The 21933-nt window shown below is 45.2% G+C and overlaps 1 protein-coding gene across 1 annotated transcript in view; it reads left to right on the forward strand.

Annotated features, from left to right (window-relative positions):
• Positions 1–21933, forward strand: part of LOC130177603 (titin-like) — a 174918-nt gene that overhangs the window by 106733 nt on the left and 46252 nt on the right. Inside the window, exons 156-195 of the mRNA XM_056389497.1 lie at positions 63–225; positions 649–800; positions 1063–1359; positions 1692–1991; positions 2564–2878; positions 2964–3112; positions 3308–3458; positions 3569–3850; positions 3951–4253; positions 4824–5126; positions 5596–5877; positions 6155–6342; positions 6457–6568; positions 6720–7022; positions 7554–7862; positions 8326–8607; positions 8775–9074; positions 9416–9709; positions 9810–12779; positions 12902–13222; positions 13380–13664; positions 13856–14161; positions 14294–14457; positions 14570–14807; positions 15026–15301; positions 15400–15699; positions 15827–16129; positions 16222–16521; positions 16672–16959; positions 17134–17436; positions 17702–18004; positions 18122–18427; positions 18881–19168; positions 19366–19656; positions 19751–20038; positions 20136–20418; positions 20555–20862; positions 20975–21079; positions 21235–21432; positions 21530–21826. Of these exons, the coding sequence (XP_056245472.1) occupies positions 63–225; positions 649–800; positions 1063–1359; positions 1692–1991; positions 2564–2878; positions 2964–3112; positions 3308–3458; positions 3569–3850; positions 3951–4253; positions 4824–5126; positions 5596–5877; positions 6155–6342; positions 6457–6568; positions 6720–7022; positions 7554–7862; positions 8326–8607; positions 8775–9074; positions 9416–9709; positions 9810–12779; positions 12902–13222; positions 13380–13664; positions 13856–14161; positions 14294–14457; positions 14570–14807; positions 15026–15301; positions 15400–15699; positions 15827–16129; positions 16222–16521; positions 16672–16959; positions 17134–17436; positions 17702–18004; positions 18122–18427; positions 18881–19168; positions 19366–19656; positions 19751–20038; positions 20136–20418; positions 20555–20862; positions 20975–21079; positions 21235–21432; positions 21530–21826 (13206 nt within the window). The remainder of the gene's footprint in view (positions 1–62; positions 226–648; positions 801–1062; positions 1360–1691; positions 1992–2563; positions 2879–2963; positions 3113–3307; positions 3459–3568; positions 3851–3950; positions 4254–4823; positions 5127–5595; positions 5878–6154; positions 6343–6456; positions 6569–6719; positions 7023–7553; positions 7863–8325; positions 8608–8774; positions 9075–9415; positions 9710–9809; positions 12780–12901; positions 13223–13379; positions 13665–13855; positions 14162–14293; positions 14458–14569; positions 14808–15025; positions 15302–15399; positions 15700–15826; positions 16130–16221; positions 16522–16671; positions 16960–17133; positions 17437–17701; positions 18005–18121; positions 18428–18880; positions 19169–19365; positions 19657–19750; positions 20039–20135; positions 20419–20554; positions 20863–20974; positions 21080–21234; positions 21433–21529; positions 21827–21933) is intronic.

Raw genomic sequence — 21933 nt, forward strand, 5'->3', positions numbered from 1 at the left:
AAAAATAACGTCCTTTCTTCTTATCAGTATGTGATCTCACATGTATCCATCTTTGTCTGCAGATCCCCCCGATCCTCCCACGAGGCTGAAGATCCAGAACGTGAGGAAGGGCACCGTGACTCTGACGTGGAAGGCTCCAAAGAACGATGGTGGTTCACCTGTCACCCACTACAGTGTTGATCTGCTCTGCTGGGCTGCCAGCGGCGAGAAGGAGTCCTGGAGGAGGTAACACTTAAGTCCAGAGGCCTAAATCGGTCCATTTGGTAACTGAGACTCAGTCTGGGAACTGAGTCAGGCCAGATCCAAGTTATATTCTACTGCATCTTACATCAGGTCTCATCTTCTTCAGGTTAATTTTAGATTGGGATCCAGTCTCTCCGCCATGTTTCCCATCTCCCTCTCTACTACTGACTGTTGAGGAGAAAGTGCAAAAAAAGGATGGAAATCATCCTGATATCATTTTAATTTAGTGAACACAAAATATGAACCAGTATCTTAACCTGAAAGTCCAAACAGAATAAATTATGCACGAGACCGTTGTATATTCATCAATGCAAAGCACTAATGAACTGAACAGTCTTTCTGTTCCTGTGTGTTGTTGGTGGGTTTGGTTTTATTAGCAGTTAAATCCTCTTTGCTGTCTTGCAGGTGCAACAGGAGAGATGTGGACACCACTACTTTCAAAGTGGAGGATCTGACGGAGGGAGACGAGTATGAATTCAGAGTAGTGGCGTGGAATGAGGCTGGACACAGCCGACCTTCATCCACCGCCGGACCCATCCTCATCCAGGACCAGACCTGTAAGACCAGCACTCAGTTTCATGAAAGACACTAAAGAGTTGCATTATGGGAAATGTAGGATCCAGTGTTTTTGAACTAAAAGTCAATCATCTCAAGGTTTTTTAGCTGAGTTTTGAATTTGATTTCTGCAGGTTTCTAATTAATGGTCTTGATTATTGATTAATCATAATATTTGCTTTTCTTCTGTTAATTTTAAACAGGATTTGTTATGATACACAGAAAGAGACCTCACGGCTCCCTATTCTCTTGTTTGTCTTGCAGGTGCTCCATCTATTGAGCTGAAGGAGTTCATGGAGGTCGAGCAGGGCAGTGACATCAGCATCGTGGCCAAGATCCGTGGCTGTCCGTTCCCCACGCTCACCTGGTACAAAGCCCCGCCCCACAAGTCTGACAACAAAGTGGAGGTTCAGTATGACGAGCACATCAACAAGATCGTATCGGACGACAGCTGCACGCTGCTCATCCAGCAGGGCAAACGTCCCGACACTGGCCTGTACACGCTGGTGGCCTCCAACAGCATTGGCAAGGCCTCCAAGGAGATGAGGCTCAATGTGCTGGGTACGAACAACAAGACCAGAGCTAACCGCTAACAACGTTTTACTGACTGAACTGAATTATGATTAGATTTGTCTAAAAGCAGAGACTATTATAAAGTGAATATCAGGGAACTTTGTGATGACACTGAATGCAACTGTTAAATTAGCGAGATAACAATGACAAAACAGAATAATCAGAATGAAATAAACATATCACTTGAAAACATGGATAGCATTGTTAACACATATTAAAAAGACGCTTAAAGACGAACATAAATCATTGTAATTACAGTCGAGACTCACCTCAGGGATTTCTGTCCATCAATAAATGTGTTGCTCCTCTGTGTGGTTCAGGCCGGCCCGGTCCTCCGTCTGCTCCCATTAAGTTTGAGGAGATCGGGGCCGAGAAGATCACGCTCTCCTGGCTGCCACCGAAGGACGACGGGGGCTCCAAAGTCACAAACTACGTCATCTGGAGGCGGGTGGCCAACAGGAAGACATGGGTGCCTGTCACCAATGAGCCCAAAGAGCGGATCTGGACAGTGGAGAACCTGATGGAGGGACACGAGTACGTGTTCCGCATAATGGCCCAGAACAAGTACGGAGTTGGAGAGCCGCTGGACAGCGAACCCGAGGTCGCCCGAAACCGCTACAGTGAGTGGAGCTGTTTGTCACAGATTCTTATTTACTGACAAAAAGAACGTCCAATGACCTAAATCTGTACACTGATAGTGAACTGATAGTGATGCTGCTGGTAGTCTGAGGGTCCCACACACAAATGTAATATAAGTACATATATAGAATTTCTTTATATTACACATGTACATATTAAAAAACATACATGTAAAAATTATATATGAAACTAAGTTGGAACAATTTCCTATATTGACATGTATGTATGTATGTATGTAACTGTATATCCATCCCAAAGCCTGTCCATATATGTATATGTATTATAAACAGTTGGGTGCAAAAGTCTGAGACACTTTCCATGAATGGTAATACATTTCAATATATGTGCATATACATATTTTACTATGGGTATTTCATATATGTTACAAACTTCATCACTCTTGATATAGGGACATATATATCATATTTCATTTCTGTGTGTGGTCTCTGGCTGAAACTGAAGCTGAAACTGTTGCAGTTGTTTGGTATGCTACAGCAGATAGGAAATATTTTACTCCTCTAACCTTTGATTCTTTGTGTCCATCCTCCTGCAGCTGTCCCCGGTCAGTGCGAGAAGCCGACAGTCACCAATGTCACCATGGACTCCATGACAGTTAACTGGGAGGAGCCCGAGGACGACGGTGGCACGCCGATCACCGGCTACTGGCTGGAGCGTAAGGAGACAACGGGCAAACGCTGGACCCGTGTCTCCCGCGACCCCATCCGTCCCATGGGCATGGGCGAGTCGTTTGTGGTGAGCGGACTCATTGAAGGCTCCCAGTACCTGTTCAGAGTCTCCGCCATCAACGCAGCGGGACCTGGACTTCCCAGCCCCCCCACGGACCCTATCTTTGCAAGAGACCCCATCTGTAAGAGTTGCATTCTGAAATCATACAAGTTTGCGTTTTTAATTCACACAGCAAGATGTTAACTACTTGTCATCCTCTCCTGTAGCTCCGCCCTCTCCTCCAACACCCAAGGTTTCTGATTGGACAAGGTCCACAGTGGACCTGGAGTGGATCCCTCCTCTGAAGGATGGAGGCTCCAAGATCATGGGCTACTGGGTGGAATACAAGGAGGAAGGAACAGAAGCCTGGGTCAAGGTGAGAGGAAACACCTCACCTGACATGGTTTCATTACCCTACAAAATAAAAGTCTGATAATATAAGTTTAATCAACTGACCTGTCTATGATAAGTTTTCATCAGTTCTTGAGGTTGAATCTTCACTTTAACCTTAAGAAAGTGTACTTTATGTGCTGAAGACTAACCTTGGAAAATGAATGTTTGTGATTTTCAGGCTAAGGAGACTGAAATCCGTGGCACCCGGTTCGTGATCACTGGTCTGAAGACCGGCGGTCAGTACAGGTTCAGGGTAATCGCCTTCAATGCTGCCGGTAACAGCGAGCCAGGCGAAGTCCCAGAGGTGCTCGAGGTCAACGACAGAACCAGTGAGTTGGTTTGAAAGTCTCTCGAGGCCTTATAGACTCTTGTGGTCATTATCCACCAGTCAAGTCTTTTTAGAACAAACAGACTGTAATGTTGAGTTTCTTCCCCTCAGTTGCTCCTGAGGTCGACCTGGATGCCTCAGTGAAGGAGAGGATGGTGGTCCATGCCGGTGGTGTGATCCGCATCATTGCCTATGTGTCAGGCCAGCCGTCCCCAGAGGTTACCTGGAGCAGAGATGGAGCTGCACTGCCTCCTGAGGCTCAGGTGGAGACGACAGCCATCAGCTCATCTCTGGTTATCAAACCCTGTGCCAGGAAACACCTTGGCGTCTACACACTGACTGCCAAAAACGCTGGAGGGGAGAAGAAGAAGAACATCACAGTGGAAGTTCTGGGTGAGATACTGTTGTCATAAAAATAAATCTCTTAAGGATTTGAAAACAATTAAAAAAAATTATATTTCTTTTTACCAAACTTGGTTGTGTTCTCCCTCAGACGTCCCTGGACCTGTTGGTATCCCCGTCACCGCAGAGAACCTGAGCACTGATTCCTGCAAGCTCAACTGGTTCTTCCCAGAGAATGACGGTGGCTCTCCCATCAGTAACTACATCGTTGAGAAGCGAGAGGCCGAGCGTAAGGCCTGGACTTCAGTCTCCTTCACCGCCAGCAGACAGAACGCTATAGTTCACGGCCTCACCACCGGAAAGTCCTACTTCTTCAGAGTGGCTGCTGAGAACGCAATCGGCCTTGGACCCTTCATGGAAACCGCCTGCGAACTTTTGGTCAAAGAGCCCATCAGTGAGTTTAGTTAAACAAACATGGTGACTCTGAAGGTGTGAACGTTGATTATCACTTATAACTGATAAAAGTCAGAATTTTTATGGGAAAAACGAAAATTCTGAAATGTCAAAACTTCACAAAAAAGTTTAGAATTTTTACAAAATTGTTAAATTTCTTTTTTAAAGAGTAACATTTTGGAACAGTCAGGGTTTTGAGGAAAAAGTCAGTAAAGTCAAAATTTTAGGAGAATTCAAGATTCTGACTCATTTTCATTTCCAACATAAAGTTCGATTTTTGACAAAATTCTGAATTTTGAATGCAAAAAAGGTAAGAACTTGAATTTTCATTGAACAAAGTTAAAGTTTTGATAGATAAAGGATTTTGGAATCAAAGAATTCTTGCTTTTTGTTATCCTTTGTCTTCCTTTTTTCTTTTTATGTTCTTCTACCTGTCATCTTTTTCTGTACTGTCATCTGTCATCTGAAATTAACATTATCCAACAGTTGAAGTTTGCAGACAACAAAATTAAATTTGAACAGAGAATTACAAAACTAAATAAATAAAAAACTGTGTGTTTGTTTCTCTCAGGTGTGCCAGACCGCCCTGAGGAGCTGGAGGTCACCAAGGTCACCAAGGATTTGATCAGCGTCACCTGGAAGGCACCCAAGTATGACGGCGGCTCAGAGATCACCATGTATATCCTGGAGGCACGTATGATTGGCAAAGACAAGTTCACCAGACTGACAAAGGAGAAGCTGATGGACAGGAAGTACACCTATGACGGTCTGAGGGAGGGCGACACCTACGAGTTCAGGGTCATCGCCGTCAATGAGGTCGGACCCAGTAAACCATCATTTTGCACCAAACCAATCACCTGCAAGGACGAACTGGGTGAGGACATGACCAGCTGTCTTGTCTTTCAGATCATTTGTTTGAAAAACTTACTCACCTACAGAGACTTGAAATACCGGTGTTCTGTTTGGAGTATAGAGGTGGCCTCAGAAATACACAACTGAAAGTGTTTTTAACCCAGTATCATCAGCAAAAAGTGAGACGTAGGTAGATAAAGATGCAGAAACCAAATCACTGATTTAGATGAGGAATAGGAGAAGACATAGAATAGAATATGTTTAGAAATAGTTTGCAGTGAGGAATATAAGTAGAAAGGCATTGGTAAGTCAAGCTATTTGATCCATGATTTGTTAATTTCTATTAAGTTGTAATATGCATTCCACAACTCCAGAAATACACCAATCCCATATTCATGATTGATCAAAGCAGTATAAAATAGGAAAAAGTAGAAACAGCAAGAAAATACTCAGTGTATCATTTAATCTGAATCTGTGTTCCGTTCTTATAGAGCCACCAACCATTGAACTGGACTTCCGGGATAAGATCATCATCCGTGTGAGTGAGAGCTGCCTCCTGCAGGGCCGCTACACCGGCAAACCTTCTCCGTCCATCGTGTGGTACAGAGACGACAACGAGCTGAAGGCTGACAAACACATTATGTTCAAGAACACGCTGACCACCATGTCACTGGGCCTGATGAAGGCAGAGCGCAAACACAGCGGCAGATACATGGTGGTGGTGGAGAACAGCACTGGATCCAGGAAGGGACTCTGCAACGTCACTGTTGTCGGTATGTAGACTGAAAGTTGTGGCTACAAGCTGGTATCATCAGAAAAAGACGTTTTGCAAATGCAGCAACTCAAAGATTGATTTAGATCAGAAATAGAAGCGTTCTAAGAAAAGTAACTGTGCCATCCATTTACATTGTTCACAGCTGAAGCAGCCTGAAAACCCCAAGTGAAAGCTTCTAACTGCAAGCTCTTCTGAATTAGGCAGGCATTGGTTTGATCACAACATAACAGATTCCTTATTTTGAGACTTTTTTGTTATTTCTTTCTTCCCTGCAGACCGTCCAACTCCCCCTGTTGGCCCAGTCGTATTTGAAGAGGTGCACAGGGAGTACATGGTCATCTCCTGGAAGCCTCCTCTGGACAGTGGCGGCGTGGACGTCTCCAACTATATCATTGAGAAGAGAGACACCAACAGAGACATCTGGACCACAGTGACATCTGCCACAACCAAGACCACATGCAAGGTGGGTCCAGATAGTTTGTTGGCCTGAGTTTAGTCAGCTGTGATGGTATCAGACCTTCAGTGGAAGTGGTTTGCAGAAGTCCGGAGATGTTTATAAGTTGTTTTTTCTTCCCAGATCCCCAAGCTGACAGAGGGCAGGGAGTACATCCTGAGGATCTCCGCTGAGAACATGTATGGCATCAGCGACCCACTGGAATCTGAGGAGATGAGAGCCAAAGATCTGTTCAGTATGTTCTACTCACACCCTGTTCAGACACATTTACTTTTTTAGCTCTCCTAAATGAATTTCAAATAAATTTCTGAATTTAATAAATAATTTTGGATATATTGGAAAATGATCCCCTATAACCAATGTTTGCCCCTGTGGCTCTCCTACAGGAGTCCCTGAGGCCCCTGATATGCCGACGGTCAGGGAAGTTTATGCCACCAACGCTCTGGTGCTATGGAACCGCCCTCGCGATGGTGGGAAGCCGATTACCAACTACATCCTTGAGAAGAAGGAGCCCACAGCCAAGAGGTGGTCCAGAGCCACAAGAGACCCACTGTACCCGGCCACTCAATACCGAGTCCAGGACCTTGTGGAGGGCTGCGAGTACGAGTTCAGGGTGATGGCTGAGAATGAGCTGGGTACTGGAGACCCCAGCGTCCCCTCCAAACCCATTCTTGCAAAAGATCCTATTGGTCAGTATGACACAAAGTAGTCATTATCATTATTATTATTATCATTACTACCCTTATTTATATTATTATATTCTATAGCTTGTTTCCTAATGGCGTGTTACGTGCTACTGAAGTAGTAATGTTTATTTACTTGGAAAAACATGGTTTTCCTTGTACATAAAAAAGATTAAATTCAGTATTCAAGTATTTGCATTTAATTTAATTCAAATTTTTGATGATTACTTTTGTATTACTATTTGTATTGTCAACCATTAAATGATGGCTATATAGCTTCTTTTAACTATATTAGCATAGATGTTTACTATTTATGTTCAGGTGTGTTTATATTTGCAGTACAAGATACATTTCAGATATTTATATATTCAAACATTTAAAAATCCTACATCAACAAAAATTATACAACTAAACTAATACTAATACTCTATAAAATAAAGTATAATATTAAATGAAAAAAATGTCCAACAGTTTACCAAATAAAATTTCTAATCACCCGAATAATTGATTGACATCTCTGATACTTTCCCTTCACAGTGTGCCCCAGCCCTCCAGTCACCCCTGAGGCCTACGATAAGACCAAGGACACTGTCAGCCTGAAGTGGCAGATGCCCCGCCATGATGGCAAGGGCCGGATCTTTGGTTACATCGTTGAGTACCAGAAGCCTGGTGCCGTGGAGTGGGTTCAGGCCAACGAGACTCCAGAGCAGTGCCCTGATCTCCACTATGTGGTGACGGGCCTGACCGATGGACAGGAGTATACATTCAGGATCTTCACTGTCAACGCTGCCGGCAGATCTGACCCTGCCTATGTCAAACAGTCCATCAAAGTCCACGACAGACTGGGTAAAGGATCCATTTGTAACTCTTCTGTTTTTTTGTTATGCATTTCATCCAAACTCCATGACATCAGGTTTTGAAGCACAAATAGATTTTTACGTTTAGCTTATCATAATGGGTTTTAAAAAACATTTCCAAACACTATAATTTTTTGCTAATATTATATACAATAATAAAGTTTTGATTTGCTCTTAGAGAGGCATTTCTGTGCCAAACTGCAAACTTAAAACTGATGAATATGTATTTTGATGAATTTATACATATAATTTGATTGTAGTACTGTTAGTACTACATTCATTAGTTAGCAACTTGGTTGTTAATGTAAAATGTGTTTATGGTCATTGTTCTCATAGGCAAAGTCACTGCAGAGTTTCCACAATACCAAAAAAAAAGCTGGTTTGTTGATTGCTTTCACCTGGAAAGTGGACATCACTAAATGTAGTGAATTTGCTTCCATTTTTGTCCACAGAGGAACCAGAGTTGCTGCTGGACGCTAACATGGCACGTGACCACCTGGCAATGGTGGGAGCTGACATCACCCTGAGTGCCACGATTAAGGGTGTTCCGACACCCACAGTTAGCTGGAAAAAGAATGATGGAGACGTTCCATCTCACATCACTGTTGCCGTCACTGGCACCGGCAGCAAAGTCTTCATTCCCAAGTGTGTTCGCACGGACTCCGGCAACTTCACAATCACTGCGGAGAATGCTGCTGGAAAGAAATCTGCAACTGTTGCTGTGCTTGTGCTGAGTAAGTGAAATGTCCACCAAGTCAAAAATAGGATATCTTCAGTTTTTAACAAATAAAAACTGAAAACTGTTGTACTCTATATGTACATTAATATACAGCCAACCTTTTAGAAAAATCTGAATTTAAAATATATATGAATTTTACCCACTCACTTTTGTCTCCACCAGATAAGCCTTCTCCTCCCAGAGACCTGGTGGTCTCCGAAGTGACCAGCGAGTCTGCCTACCTGACATGGAAAGCTCCCGAGGACAATGGTGGTGCTGTCATCTCCCACTATGTTGTACATAAGAAGGACGTGGCTGCAGAGCAGTGGGTTCCTGTCGCTCCTGCAAACAAGAAGCTGAGTCTGATGGCCATGTACCTGATGGAAGGAATCCAGTACCTGTTCAGGGTGGCTGCTGAGAACCAGTTTGGCAGAAGTGACTTTGTGATGACCAAGACACCCATCAAGGCAATTGATCCTCTCTGTGAGTAAAACTCATACGTGTATAATTCTTCTTTGGAAAATACAGATTTTTCATGATTCTGTGTAAGTTGTGGAGCCTCTAAATTCTGAATGCTCCATGCGAATTGGCTATCCACAGTGTCATTCGTAAGAGCGTTTTCCAAATACTTGTCACAACAAAAGAAAGACATTATGGGAGGAGTTAGAATAAGTGCCAGTGATCAACAGTTACTCGTTGGGTTTGCTAAGGTTTGTCCATTGCCCTATGCCATCAATGTTCAGCGTTTTAGAAACTTAATTAAAGTTAAAATTTAAATCCGCCAAGAATCGTTAATTAATTACCCTTTCTTGGACGCCCCTCAGATCCTCCTGGCCCACCAAAGAACCTGCACCACACTGATGCAGACAAGACAGAGGTGTGGTTGGCATGGCAGTGGCCTGACCGCACTGGTGGAAGTGAAATCACTGGCTTCATTGTGGAGCACCAGGAAGAAGGCCAGACTGACTGGGTCACCTTCAAGACCGTGAGTAATAACCACGCCCATGTCACCGGTCTGGAGGAGGGCAAGACTTACCGCTTCAGGGTGAAGGCTCAGAACGCCATTGGTGTGAGCCGTCCAGACACTAGTGTCCCCATCACCTGCCAGGAGAAGACATGTAAGACACATGATTCTTATGGAGTTGTTTCTTATTGCAAATACTGTTCCTATTTTAATTTAAAACATAATAATACTGTTTCTGTTTTGTTATATTTCAGTGCCACCAACTATTGAAGTTGATGTGAAGCTTATAGAGGGTCTTGTTGTCAAAGCTGGCAGCAATATTGTCCTTCCTGCAAAGATGACAGGCATACCCATTCCCACTGCTAAGTGGATGACAGATGGCAACGAGATTGCATCAGAAGGCCACTATCACATTGAGTCTGCTGGATCCTCAACTATTCTCAGTATCCCTGAGTGCAAGAGAGGAGACACTGGAGAGTACATCCTCACTGTGTCTAATCCTGCAGGTAGCAAGACTGTCGCCCTGCATGTCACCGTTCTGGATCTTCCAGGTCCACCCATCGGACCCATCAATATCTTGGAGGTCACTCCAGATTACATGATGATCCAATGGAGGGCACCCAAAGATGATGGTGGCACGCCCATCACCAACTATGTGGTGGAAAAGAAGGATGTGAAGAAGCCATGGGAGCCCTGGTCTGTTGTTAGCTCCAGTGGCACCAGCACCAAGGCTAAGGTGTCCAGGCTGGAGAAGGGCCGTGAGTATATTGTCCGTGTCCGAGCAGAGAACAAGATTGGCATTGGCGCTGGGCTTGAGAGTCCTCCCACTGTTGCCAAGCACATGTTCAACCCTCCTGGTCCACCAGGCCTGCCAGAGTGCTCTGATATCACAGAAAATGCTGTGACAGTACAATGGAGCCTGCCTGAATACGATGGAGGAAGCCCCATCAGCGGCTATGTGATTGAACGCAGAGAAATGACAGGGAAGTGGATCCGTGTCAACAAAACTCCTGTGCTGGACCTCAGATACAGAGTCTCAGGCCTATTTGAAGGCAACACCTATGAGTTCAGAGTATTTGCTGAGAACATTGCTGGTATCAGTGAGCCTTCTCCCACCTCCGACCCCATCAAGGCCACTCGCGCTATCACTAAACCTGGACCCCCTGGTAATCCTAAACTGAGGGACTGGAGCAAATCCTATGCTGACATCTGCTGGACAAAGCCTACAAGAGATGGTGGCAGTCCCATTCTTGGCTATGTGGTTGAGGCTCAGAAGACAGGAACTGCCCAATGGGACAGAATCAACAAGGACCTCATCAAGATGTGTGCCTACAGAGTGCCAGGCCTCATTGAAGGAATGGAGTACAAAATTCGTATTAGGGCCACCAACAAGGTTGGAGACAGTGAACCCAGAGAACTGCCACAGACCATCTTGGCAAAGGACATCCTGGTGCCTCCTGAAGTTGTTGTTGACGTGGCATGCCGCGACTCTCTAACAGTCAGGGCAGGTCAGATCATCAGTTTGATCACTAGGGTGAAAGGCAGACCAGATCCAGAGATAACATGGACCAAGGATGCCAGAGCTTTGTCCAGGGATAAACGCACTGAAATTAATAACAACTACCCTCTCTGTGAATTGGTAATCAATGAGGCAGTCAGGTCAGACTATGGTAAATATGCAATTATTGCCAAGAACAGTAGTGGACAGGCACAGGCCACAATTATTGTCAATGTCTTGGACACACCAGGAGCTTGTCAGAACATAAAAGTGGCCTATGTGACTAAGAACTCCTGCATGGTGTCCTGGGAAAACCCTGAGGACAATGGAGGCACTGAGATTACTCAGTACATTATTGAGTCCCGTCAGCCCAGCCAGAGAGGTTGGACAGTCGTCTCCAATGACTGCACCAAGCGCCTGATTAAGGCTCCTCTTACTGAGGGTTGTGAGTACTTCTTCCGTGTCAGTGCAGAGAATAAGATTGGTGCTGGTCCACCTACTGAGACCAAGACACCTGTGCTGGCAGTTGATCCCATTGAGAAGCCTGGTGAACCCATTGACTTCCATATTTCTGAGATTGGCAAGACCTTCTGCTTCCTCAAGTGGAGGAAGCCAGACTATGATGGTGGTAGCCGTAACCTGGGTTATCATGTTGAGAAGAAACCAAAGGAGGCTGAGGAGTGGGAGAGGCTCCATAAGGGTGCCATTAAAGAGACTTACTTCATGGCTGACAGGTGCATCGAAAACCAAATCTACCAGTTCAGAGTTCAGACTAAGAATGAGGGAGGCGAGAGCAACTGGGTGACAACAGCTGAGGTCCTGGTTAAGGAACTGCTTGTCGAGCCTGAGATCAAGATTAAACTGGATGGAACCCTTGTGGTCAAGGCAGGAGACTCCATTCCTATTGAAGCAACAGTGAAGGGCAAACCCCAGCCTGATGTCAAATGGACCAAGGATGAGAGCACAGAGGAGATTAGGAAAGGCCCCAGGCTTCAGATTGAAACTGGTGCTGACTTCTCAAAACTGCTGCTTACCGGCGCCAGGCGCACTGACAGTGGCAAATATGTTATCACTGCCATCAATAGTGCAGGAACCGGCACTGCTCATGCCAAGGTTAATGTACTGGATAGACCCGGTCCCATCAGGGATCTCAAGGTGTCTGGTATCACCACCGACAGGTGCCATCTAGCCTGGGAAATCCCAGAGGATGATGGCGGCTGCGATATCTACAACTACATTATTGAGAAATGCGAAACCAAGAGAGGAGTCTGGTCAGTCCACTCCAATGCTGTCATCACCAACAAAGCTAAAGTTACTCGCCTTATTGAGGGTAATGAGTATATTTTCAGAGTTCGTGCTGAGAATAAGATGGGTCCTGGTCCTGCAGTGCAGAGTGGATCCATTGTTGCAGGCACCCAGTTCAGTGTACCTGATGCTCCTGAAGCACCAGAAGTCACCAAGATTGCCAAGGAGGAGATGACCGTGCAGTGGTCAGAGCCAGAGAAAAATGGAGGCAAGCCAATCACAGGTTATCTTTTGGAGAAGAGAGAGGAGCATGCCGTTAGATGGTCTCCTGTCAACAAAGATCCAGTCCCTGGAACGCGTTTCACAGTTACAGGACTCTTGCCCCTCCATGACTACCAGTACAGAGTCAAGGCTGTCAATGAAATCGGCATTGGTAACCCAAGCAAGCCATCACGTGCCATTACTGCCAAGGATGCAGTTGGTATGTAACAAATAATAATGTTTACATTGTGTGTAATATTTGTTAATAAATGTAGTTCATATGATATTGCTATAGACAAAATCCATAGATTCATGTTCACACACCCTTATGTCTTCTTACAGAGCCTCCTGCACCTCCTACCAACTTGAAGGTCATGGACAGCACCAAATCAAGTGTAACCCTGGGCTGGACCAAGCCTGTATCTGATGGTGGAGCTCCGCTCATTGGCTATGTTGTAGAGATGAGAGCACAGGGCTCTGCCAAGAAAGGAGATGATGGTTGGAAGAGGTGCAACGTAGCAGCTCAGCTGGTCGTGTGCGAGTTCACAGTCACAAGTCTCGATGAGAAGCTTGCGTATGAATTCAGAGTGTCGGCTCAAAACCAGGTGGGCATGAGCCTGCCCTGTGACCTGGAGGGTGCTGTGATCCCCAAGGAGATTCTAGGTGAGGAATTCATCAGGTTTTTATGGCAACCAGATGGTATCGTAGGTTTACCTGGAGTGTGTGTGATGATATTGTAACGTGTAACAACTATCAGGTCCCATTGATAGGATCTGTACTTGTGACATCAAGCTGACACCTGCACTGTTTCTTCCAACAGAGGCACCAGAGATTGACTTGGATGCTAGCCTGAAGCAGGGACTGACAGTGAGAGCTGGCTGTCCCATCAGGCTTTGTGCCACCATCAGAGGCAGACCACCTCCCAAGGTAACTTGGAGGAGGATGGGAATCGACAACGTGGTCAGGAAGGGAAAGGTCGACATCATTGACACCATGACCTTCCTGGTTATCCCCGACAGCACACGTGACGACTCTGGCAAATATTGCCTGACTGTCCAGAGCCGTGCTGGAGAGAAGGCTGTGTTTGTCAATGTTCAGGTTCTTGGTAAGTCCCGGTTCTCTTTGAGTAATGGATATGTATAACAAGTATACAAGCACAACTTTGTTGCAGTCAACAATCACAGAAAAGGGCTTACTTCCATTAAAATGCCATTTTCAGTTCAATCAAAAGAAATAACAAATGAAAATACAAAAACAATACCAAATCCAAATGTCATACTCTGTTTTTCCTGACAGACACTCCTGGACCTGTAATGAATCTGGAAGCTACCGACATCAAACAGACATCTGCTATGCTGTCCTGGAGTCCTCCAGATAACAATGGTGGCAAAGAAGTCACTCATTACATTATTGAGAAGCGCGAGATTGACCGCAAGACATGGGCAACCGTCAAGGCCGAAGTGGAGAAGGATAAGGTTCCCTTCAAAATCAGCGGTCTGATGCCAGGGACTGAATACTACTTCAGGGTCACAGCTGTCAATGAGTATGGTTCTGGAGTACACAGAGTGACACCCACTTCCTATATGGCCTCTGATCCTGTCAGTACGTATCATGTCTTAATCACACAATGTGACACCAGAGCTAGTACACAGCTTACAGTTGCTCACTTTGCTCAGTTGTCTGTTTTTTTTTTCATCAGAAAAACTTGAACACCTGTCTGATTTCCTTCTGCAGGCAAGCCAGATCCCTGTGAAAAGATTGAGGTTCTGGAGATCACTAAGAACAGTGCAACGGTCGGCTGGGTGAAGCCTTTAAGGGATGGTGGTGCCAAGATCGACGGTTATGTGATTGAATACATAGAGGTCAAACCTCCTCCAGAGCCCCCAGCACCTGTGGAGGTTTGTCATGTGATTAAAAAATACCCTAACCACATGGCCATTTTAAAAATATTTATGCTCTTACATAATTTTGGAGTTCAAGCTCTAATCTACAACGCTCAATTTGCCACAGGTTCCAGAAGGAGAGGAGGCTCCACTGCCACCACCTCCACCTCCAGTGGTAGTGGAGGAAGAGGAGGAGCCTGAAAAGGAAGTGTGGAATGCTTACACCACAGTGAAAGGTTTGACAATCAGCATCAGCGGCCTGAAGGAGGGCAAGAGGTACAAGTTCAGAGTGGCTGCCAAGAACATCATGGGCATGAGCTCATTCACTGAGACGAGGGAGCCAATCGAGATCAAGGAACAAATGTGTAAGCTGTTATGTCAGATTAGTAACATATCAATAAGAAGTAGTTTTAGCTTTTATCCAAAGATAGGCTACTTTTGAAATAACAAATACTGATGATTACAGTAAATTGCAGTACTTTAAGATCCAGGGTTAGTCCTAAATGTAATCACCATTTTTTATGTTAAGGTTGTTCTCAGCTTACCAAGATAGTCTCTGACATTATTATGTCTGTGCCTGCAGTGGAACCAAAGATTGTTATGCCAGAGACAGTGAGCGCCAGAGCCGGAGCCAAGCTCAGAGTGGAGGCACTGGTTTCTGGAAAACCTGCTCCAACCTGCAAGTGGATGCGTGGTGAGAATACAGTAGTCCCATCCAGTCGTCTGGCTGTGCACCAGTCCGGCAACCTGTGTGTCCTGATCATCAAAGATGTGTCAAGGACTGACAGCGGAGAGTACAGCCTGGTGGCTGAGAATAGCTCTGCGAAGGTGGTTCAAGCCCTGAAGATCATCATCAGAGGTCATTGTCACCCTCAATAAGATAATATGAAAAAATTTAATTTACATTTTGTGATTCAGCATGGAGAAAATAACTTAGCTGACTTTTCCGTGTTTCAGACATCCCTGGTCCTCCTGAAGGCCCTGTGGAGATCAGCGACATCGACTCTGATGCCTGCTCCCTGTCCTGGAACAAACCACTGGAGGATGGAGGCAGCAATATCACCAATTACGTAGTGGAGAAATGCGATGTGACTAGAGGTGACTGGGTGACGGCCGTCTCTTCCTGCTCAAAGACCAATTGCAGGCTTGGAAAGCTTATTCCTGGGAAGGAGTATGTATTCCGCATCCGTGCTGAGAACCGCTTTGGTGTATCAGATCCCATTCAGTCTGACAGGATGGTTGCCAAGTTCCCCTTCGGTAAGTTTAACTAAAATATGTCTCTAGCGCAGGCCTTGATAAGCTTTGGATGCAAGTTTCTATCTGAAGTTGGCAGGTTTTCTTTCATTATAGATAATGTTCATTTTGTCTGTTTTGTTGTCACCAGATGTTCCTAGCGAGCCCCTCAACTGCCACATCAACAAAACCAACAAGGACTGTATGTTTGTGGCCTGGGATAAGCCCGAGACTGATGGCGGCAGTCCCATCACAGGTTACTATATTGAGCGTAAGGAGAGGAACAGCCTGCTCTGGGTGAAGGCCAATGACACAGTTGTCCGCACTACTGAGTACCCATGCGCTGGCCTCATCGAGGGCCTGGAATACACCTTTAGAGTGTCCGCCATCAACCGTGCTGGCCAGGGCAAACCAAGCAAGAAGACTGACTTTGTTACTGCCAGAACACCTGTTGGTATGTTTGCTGATAGCATCTATGGAATAATCTAATTTTGTTCATTTAAACTTTTTACCTTACTTTTACTTATTTGTCTCTTTGTGTTACAGACACTCCAGGTAAACCTGAGATCCTGGATGTAACCAAGAACACTGTCACTTTGGTTTGGACCCGTCCCAAGAATGACGGTGGAAGCAAGATCATTGGCTACTACGTTGAGGCCATGCGAGTGCCAGGAGATCATTGGATACGCTGCAACACCAGTAGCCAGAATGTTCCAAGGGAGGAGTATACAGTTACTGGCCTGGAGAGAGACCTGCAGTACCAGTTCAGAGTCATCGCCAAAACTGCTGTCAACATAAGCAAACCCTCTGAGCCCACGGACCCTATCTTGGTCTGTGCTGAGAATGGTGAGGTTTTGATCTAACTCTCTTGTGACTGGGCCACTGAAATAACAATTTTACTGTGTTTTCAGTTTGATTACTAGAAGCTTTTGAAAGAATGGAGTATCTCACAGATCTGAGCATGACACTTATTTATCTCATCTTCATTAAACATAGTTCCTCCAAGAGTGGAGCTCAATGCCAAGATGCAGAAGGGTATAAAGGTGAAGGCTGGAGCCACAGTACTGCTGGAAGCTGAGGTATTCGGTAAGCCCATGCCCAGAGTGACCTGGAAGAGAGGCGACGATAGCCTGAAGTCAGGTGAAGGCCAGGTCATCACCCATCAGAGGCATCACTTCCAGCTGGAAATGACAGGAGTCACCAAGGAGCACACAGGAACCTACACCATCCTGGCGGAGAATGCCAGTGGCTCCAAGACTGCTGAGATCCAGGTCAACATTCTGGGTGAGTACTACTACTAAAGGATGTCTTCTAAAACTCTACCAATACACAAGTTGTAGGTTCTATACAGTTTATAGGCTGTATTCACATTATATTTCTAAATGATGTACCCACAGCTTCACCAATCAACATGCTATGCTAAATTTGCTGGTATTCCATTAATTTTTGTGTCTTTAGATGTGCCTGGTCCTCCTGCAAGTGCCAAATTCCTTGAGGTGTCAGCCACCAGTATCAAGCTGTCCTGGGAGCCTCCTCTGAAGGATGGTGGTGCCCCCATCACCAGTTATATTGTGGACAAGCGTGAGACCAGCAGAGCTAACTGGGCCCTGGTCTGCGCCAAGCTCAAGGGTGACATCCTTGAGTACAATGTGGAGAGGCTGATCGAGGGTCGCGAGTACCAGTTCCGAATCCGTGCTGAAAACATGTGGGGAGTTGGAGACCACCTCATCACTAACCCTGTCATCGCCAAAAACCCGTTCAGTGAGTCATCACCAGCATTTTGTCTGGGTTCATTCATTACACAACACCAGTGACAATAAGTTAGTCCTGCAGTTTAAATTTGATGTAAAATGGTGACATAAATAAGTCAAGTAGGAGATACACCAAACCTATACACTCGCACAACACATATTCTGTCAACACCTACAGCTTCTTGAGTTCAAATTATCCCGTTCAAGTGACTGAGAATGTAATGTATTTAGTTTTGATATCTAGACTAACAACGTAACTCTGCTGTCACATATAGCTGTCCCTGGCCCTTGTGAGGCCCCGGTGATCACCAATGTGACCAAAGACCATATGACTGTGAGCTGGAAGGAGCCTGCTGATGATGGAAAGTCCACAATCCTTGGTTACATGCTGGAAAAGAAAGAGGCCAAGGACTTGAACTGGACTAAGCTGAACCGGAAACCTCTGACAGAAAGGACACTTGATGTTACAGGCCTCACAGAGGGAACTGAGTACGAGTTCAGAGTCATTGCAGTCAATGTTGCAGGGCTTGGCAAACCGAGCGAACCCTCTGCAGGCACCTACGCACAAAATCCCATCAGTGAGTCCTATGATTTCTGAAAACGTATTTTTCAGTGATATATTACATATACTATTACTCACAAACTCAAAGATATCCGATATGTAACTTAAACTGGATCAATGTGCTCTTCCCTAGCTCCTCCTGGCCCAGTTGTGAATCCAAGTGTGACAGACACCACCAACAGCACCATCAGTCTCACCTGGACTGCCCCCGCCAACAATGGTGGAAGCCCCGTTATTGGATACTTGGTGGAGTGCAAGAGGACTGACACCGCAGACTGGATCCGCTGCAACGTCCCCAGGAACCTGCAGGAGACCAACTATGTCATCCAGAACCTCATTCACAAGGCTGAGTACCAGTGTCGCATCACTGCTGTCAACAAGGTTGGCTTCAGCGAGCCAGTTGAAGTACCTGGAAAACATATTGCCAAGGACATCATTGGTATGTATAATTTTGATGATAAACTACATTTATTTTAAGTGAGTGTAAATAGAATATGGTATCATTGACATAACAGGGTATACAAAATATAAACTTGTAAATGTGCTCCTTATTCATAACTGGATTATAACAAAGCCTGGACAAAAATGAACAGAATCATTTAAACTTGCTAACATCATGTTAACCTGGATCATTGAGGCCATGTTTGAATAAAAGGGCCCTGGGACATTTCACTTTCACTTGACAACCTAGACTGCTACTTCTTGTACACTTATTATAGCCCTCATCAAAATATTGCTTTTTATCATGGTTTTTTATTATTAAGTTTCACAAAATTAGCAGTATAGTTCTCTATTTATATGTTCAACATTAGGGCTTTAAAGCCATGATACAACAGTAAGATTGTTTGCTCACACTATCGCTAATAAAACTGTTCTGTTTGTGTTCATGTAGTTCCTCCAGAGGCAGAGCTGAGCGCAGAGCTAAAGGAGGGCCTGGAGCTGCGTGCTGGCAGCACCATGAGGCTGCATGCCACCATCAAGGGCCGTCCCAATCCCAAGATCACCTGGGCAAAGATGAACACCAATATCAAGGACCGCCAAGGCATCATCATCAAATCAACCAACGCTGACACCACTGTGATGGTGGAAAATGTCAACAGATATGATGCTGGCAAATACATTCTGAACCTGGAGAGCCTGGCTGGCATGAAGATGTACACCATCGTTGTCAAGGTTCTTGGTGAGTGAAGGACTTATTTGTTTATGTTGCTAGCGCAGTGATCTCAGTATATCGTATCAATAATTGTGACTGACTGAGATCACCCCTGGGCTTGTCAGAAACAGGAATACGTTTATAAATAATATAATAATCTTTTTTGGGTTTAGGTTCATATTTTAAGATACACTGTTACACTAAGTGTTGTTGTATCTCTCCAGACACTCCTGGACCACCAGTCAACCTGGTCGTGAAGGAGACATCCAAAGACAGTGCCTCCATCTACTGGGATACTCCTCTGATTGATGGTGGCTATGAAGTCACCCACTACATTGTGGAGAAGCGTGATACTGAGAGGAAAGCCTGGTCCATCGTCTCCAACAACTGTGCCAAGACAGCATTCAAGGTCCCAGACCTGGATGCTGGAAGGTCCTACTGCTTCAGAGTGTCGGCAGTTAACAAGCTTGGTGCTGGAGAGTGCTGCGAGACAGCCGATTCAGTCAGAGCATCAGGTGGGTTTGGTAAAAACTGATTTGGTGGTTGGCCTTGTTTTGTTTGTTGTTCTTGCAAATTTATACTCACTGCATTCATAAATACTTTTTTCAGAGGAGCCTGGGCCAGTCATGGACTTCAAGACCCTGTTGGTTACCAAGGACTCTTGCACTCTAAGCTGGAAGAAACCACTCACCGACGGTGGCAGCCGCATCATCTGCTACGTGCTGGAGGTTCTCAATGGTGAGGACAAGTACAAGGAGCTAATGAGGTCCAAGAACATGCAATACAGCGCCAAGGACCTGGTGGAGGGCAAAGAGTACAACTATAGAGTCAAGGCTGTGAATGACACAGGAGAGAGCGCTGCAAGGGAACTGATAGTGGTTGCCAAGGACCAGATCAGTAAGTGTTCATATTTATAAAACTTTTAGACAAAGATTTGTCAAGTGTCAAAGTCAAAGTTCAAAAATGTTTAAATTATTTTTCTTTCCCTTTGCAGTTCATCCAACCTGTGACTTGAGGGATCTGCCTGACATGTGCTACATTGCCAAGGAGGGCAGCACCGTCCGTCTGAAGATCCCAATCATTGGCAAACCTACGCCCAAGGTCTCCTGGAAGAAGGGAGACGATGAAGACCTGACAGATACTGGCCGAGTGTGCGCAGAGTCCTCTGCAGTCAACACCACCCTCCTGATCAGAGACTGCCAGAGGAGTGATGCTTCTAAGTACACCATCACCTTGAGGAACAGCGCTGGAAGCAAAGAGTCCACCATCTTCATCAGGTATGAATCAAATCGTACGGGGGCATGTCATTTCAGAAAATGTAATACAACATAAAGAATATTTTTCTCAAAATGGATCACAACATTCTAGTTTCAAAGGTAAAAAAACAATTTAATCTCTGCTGTCTCCTTTTAGGGTTGTAGGTAAACCTGGCATCCCCATTGGACCTGTTAAGTTCAAAGATGTCACTGCTGATGGTGCTACGCTGAAGTGGGGTGCTCCCAAGGATGATGGGGGCTCAGAGATCACCAACTACATCTTGGAAAAGAGGGACTCCATCACCAACATGTGGGTGACTGTGTCCTCGACTGTGGAGACAAACACCATGAGGGTAACCGGTCTCCATGAGGGCACAGAATACATCTTCAGAGTCTGTGCGGAGAACAAGTACGGCGTTGGAGAAGGACTCAAATCTGAACCCATCGTCGCTAAACATCCATTCAGTAAGTGACCATAACTTATACTGTATATTTAACTTATACAAGACTAAGGATGTTTAAGAGTTGAACTTGAAATTGCGCTTCACTTGACTGCTTTATCACTGTTTTTCTACAGATGTTCCCGACGCTCCTCCTCCTCCTCAGATCGTGAGCATGCGTCATGACTCGGCATACCTGGCCTGGTCTGATCCCAGGAAAACTGGAGGATCTCCCATCACAGGTACAGTCAGCTTGAACACTTGAACTACCTATTGTCAGCCAGCTGTTACTTCTTGTTTTACTTCATATGCATTTTATCTTTACTTTTTATGGCACTGTAATTGATACAATACCAGTCAAAAGTTTAAGCTATGATCTGTATGTTATTACTTTCAGGCTACCATGTTGAGTTCAAGGAGAGGAACAGTATGTTGTGGAAGAGGGCAAGCCCAGCTGCCTTGAGGATGAAGGAACACAAGGTGACTGGGCTGACTGAAGGTCTGGAGTACGAGTTCAGAGTCATGGCAATCAACCTGGCTGGCATCGGCAGACCGAGCGCTCCCACTGATCCACAGGTGGCCCTGGATCCCATTGGTAGGTGTAAAAGTGAGAGTGGGAAGAAGTATAAAAATTCTAATGATATAAAGACATAATGCTACAGTCAAATCTTTTTGAATATCTTTATCATCAGATGCCCCTGGTAAACCTGATGTGGTCAGCATCACGAGGAGCACAGTGACTCTCCAATGGACTGAACCACAATTCGACGGTGGCCACAGGCTGACTGGCTATATTGTTGAGAGGCGCGACCTTCCATCTAAGATCTGGGTTAAGGCTAACAATGTGAATGTTGTGGAGCCTGCGTTCACTGTCACCGATCTGCAGGAGGGTTGCAAATATGAGTTCAGGATCAGGGCGAAGAATGCTGCTGGTGCTCTCAGCCCACCCTCCGAGCAGACAGACACCATCATCTGCAGAGATGAATATGGTGAGATGACAACATATAACAGTCATAATTCTGAATGCTTTCAGTGAGACAATGTAACAACTGGCGTAATGTTTGATAGATTAAATGTTTTCTATTTCCTTCAACAG

Source organism: Seriola aureovittata, chromosome 11 (assembly GCF_021018895.1).
Source record: "Seriola aureovittata isolate HTS-2021-v1 ecotype China chromosome 11, ASM2101889v1, whole genome shotgun sequence".
Classification (NCBI taxonomy): Eukaryota; Metazoa; Chordata; class Actinopteri; order Carangiformes; family Carangidae; genus Seriola; species Seriola aureovittata.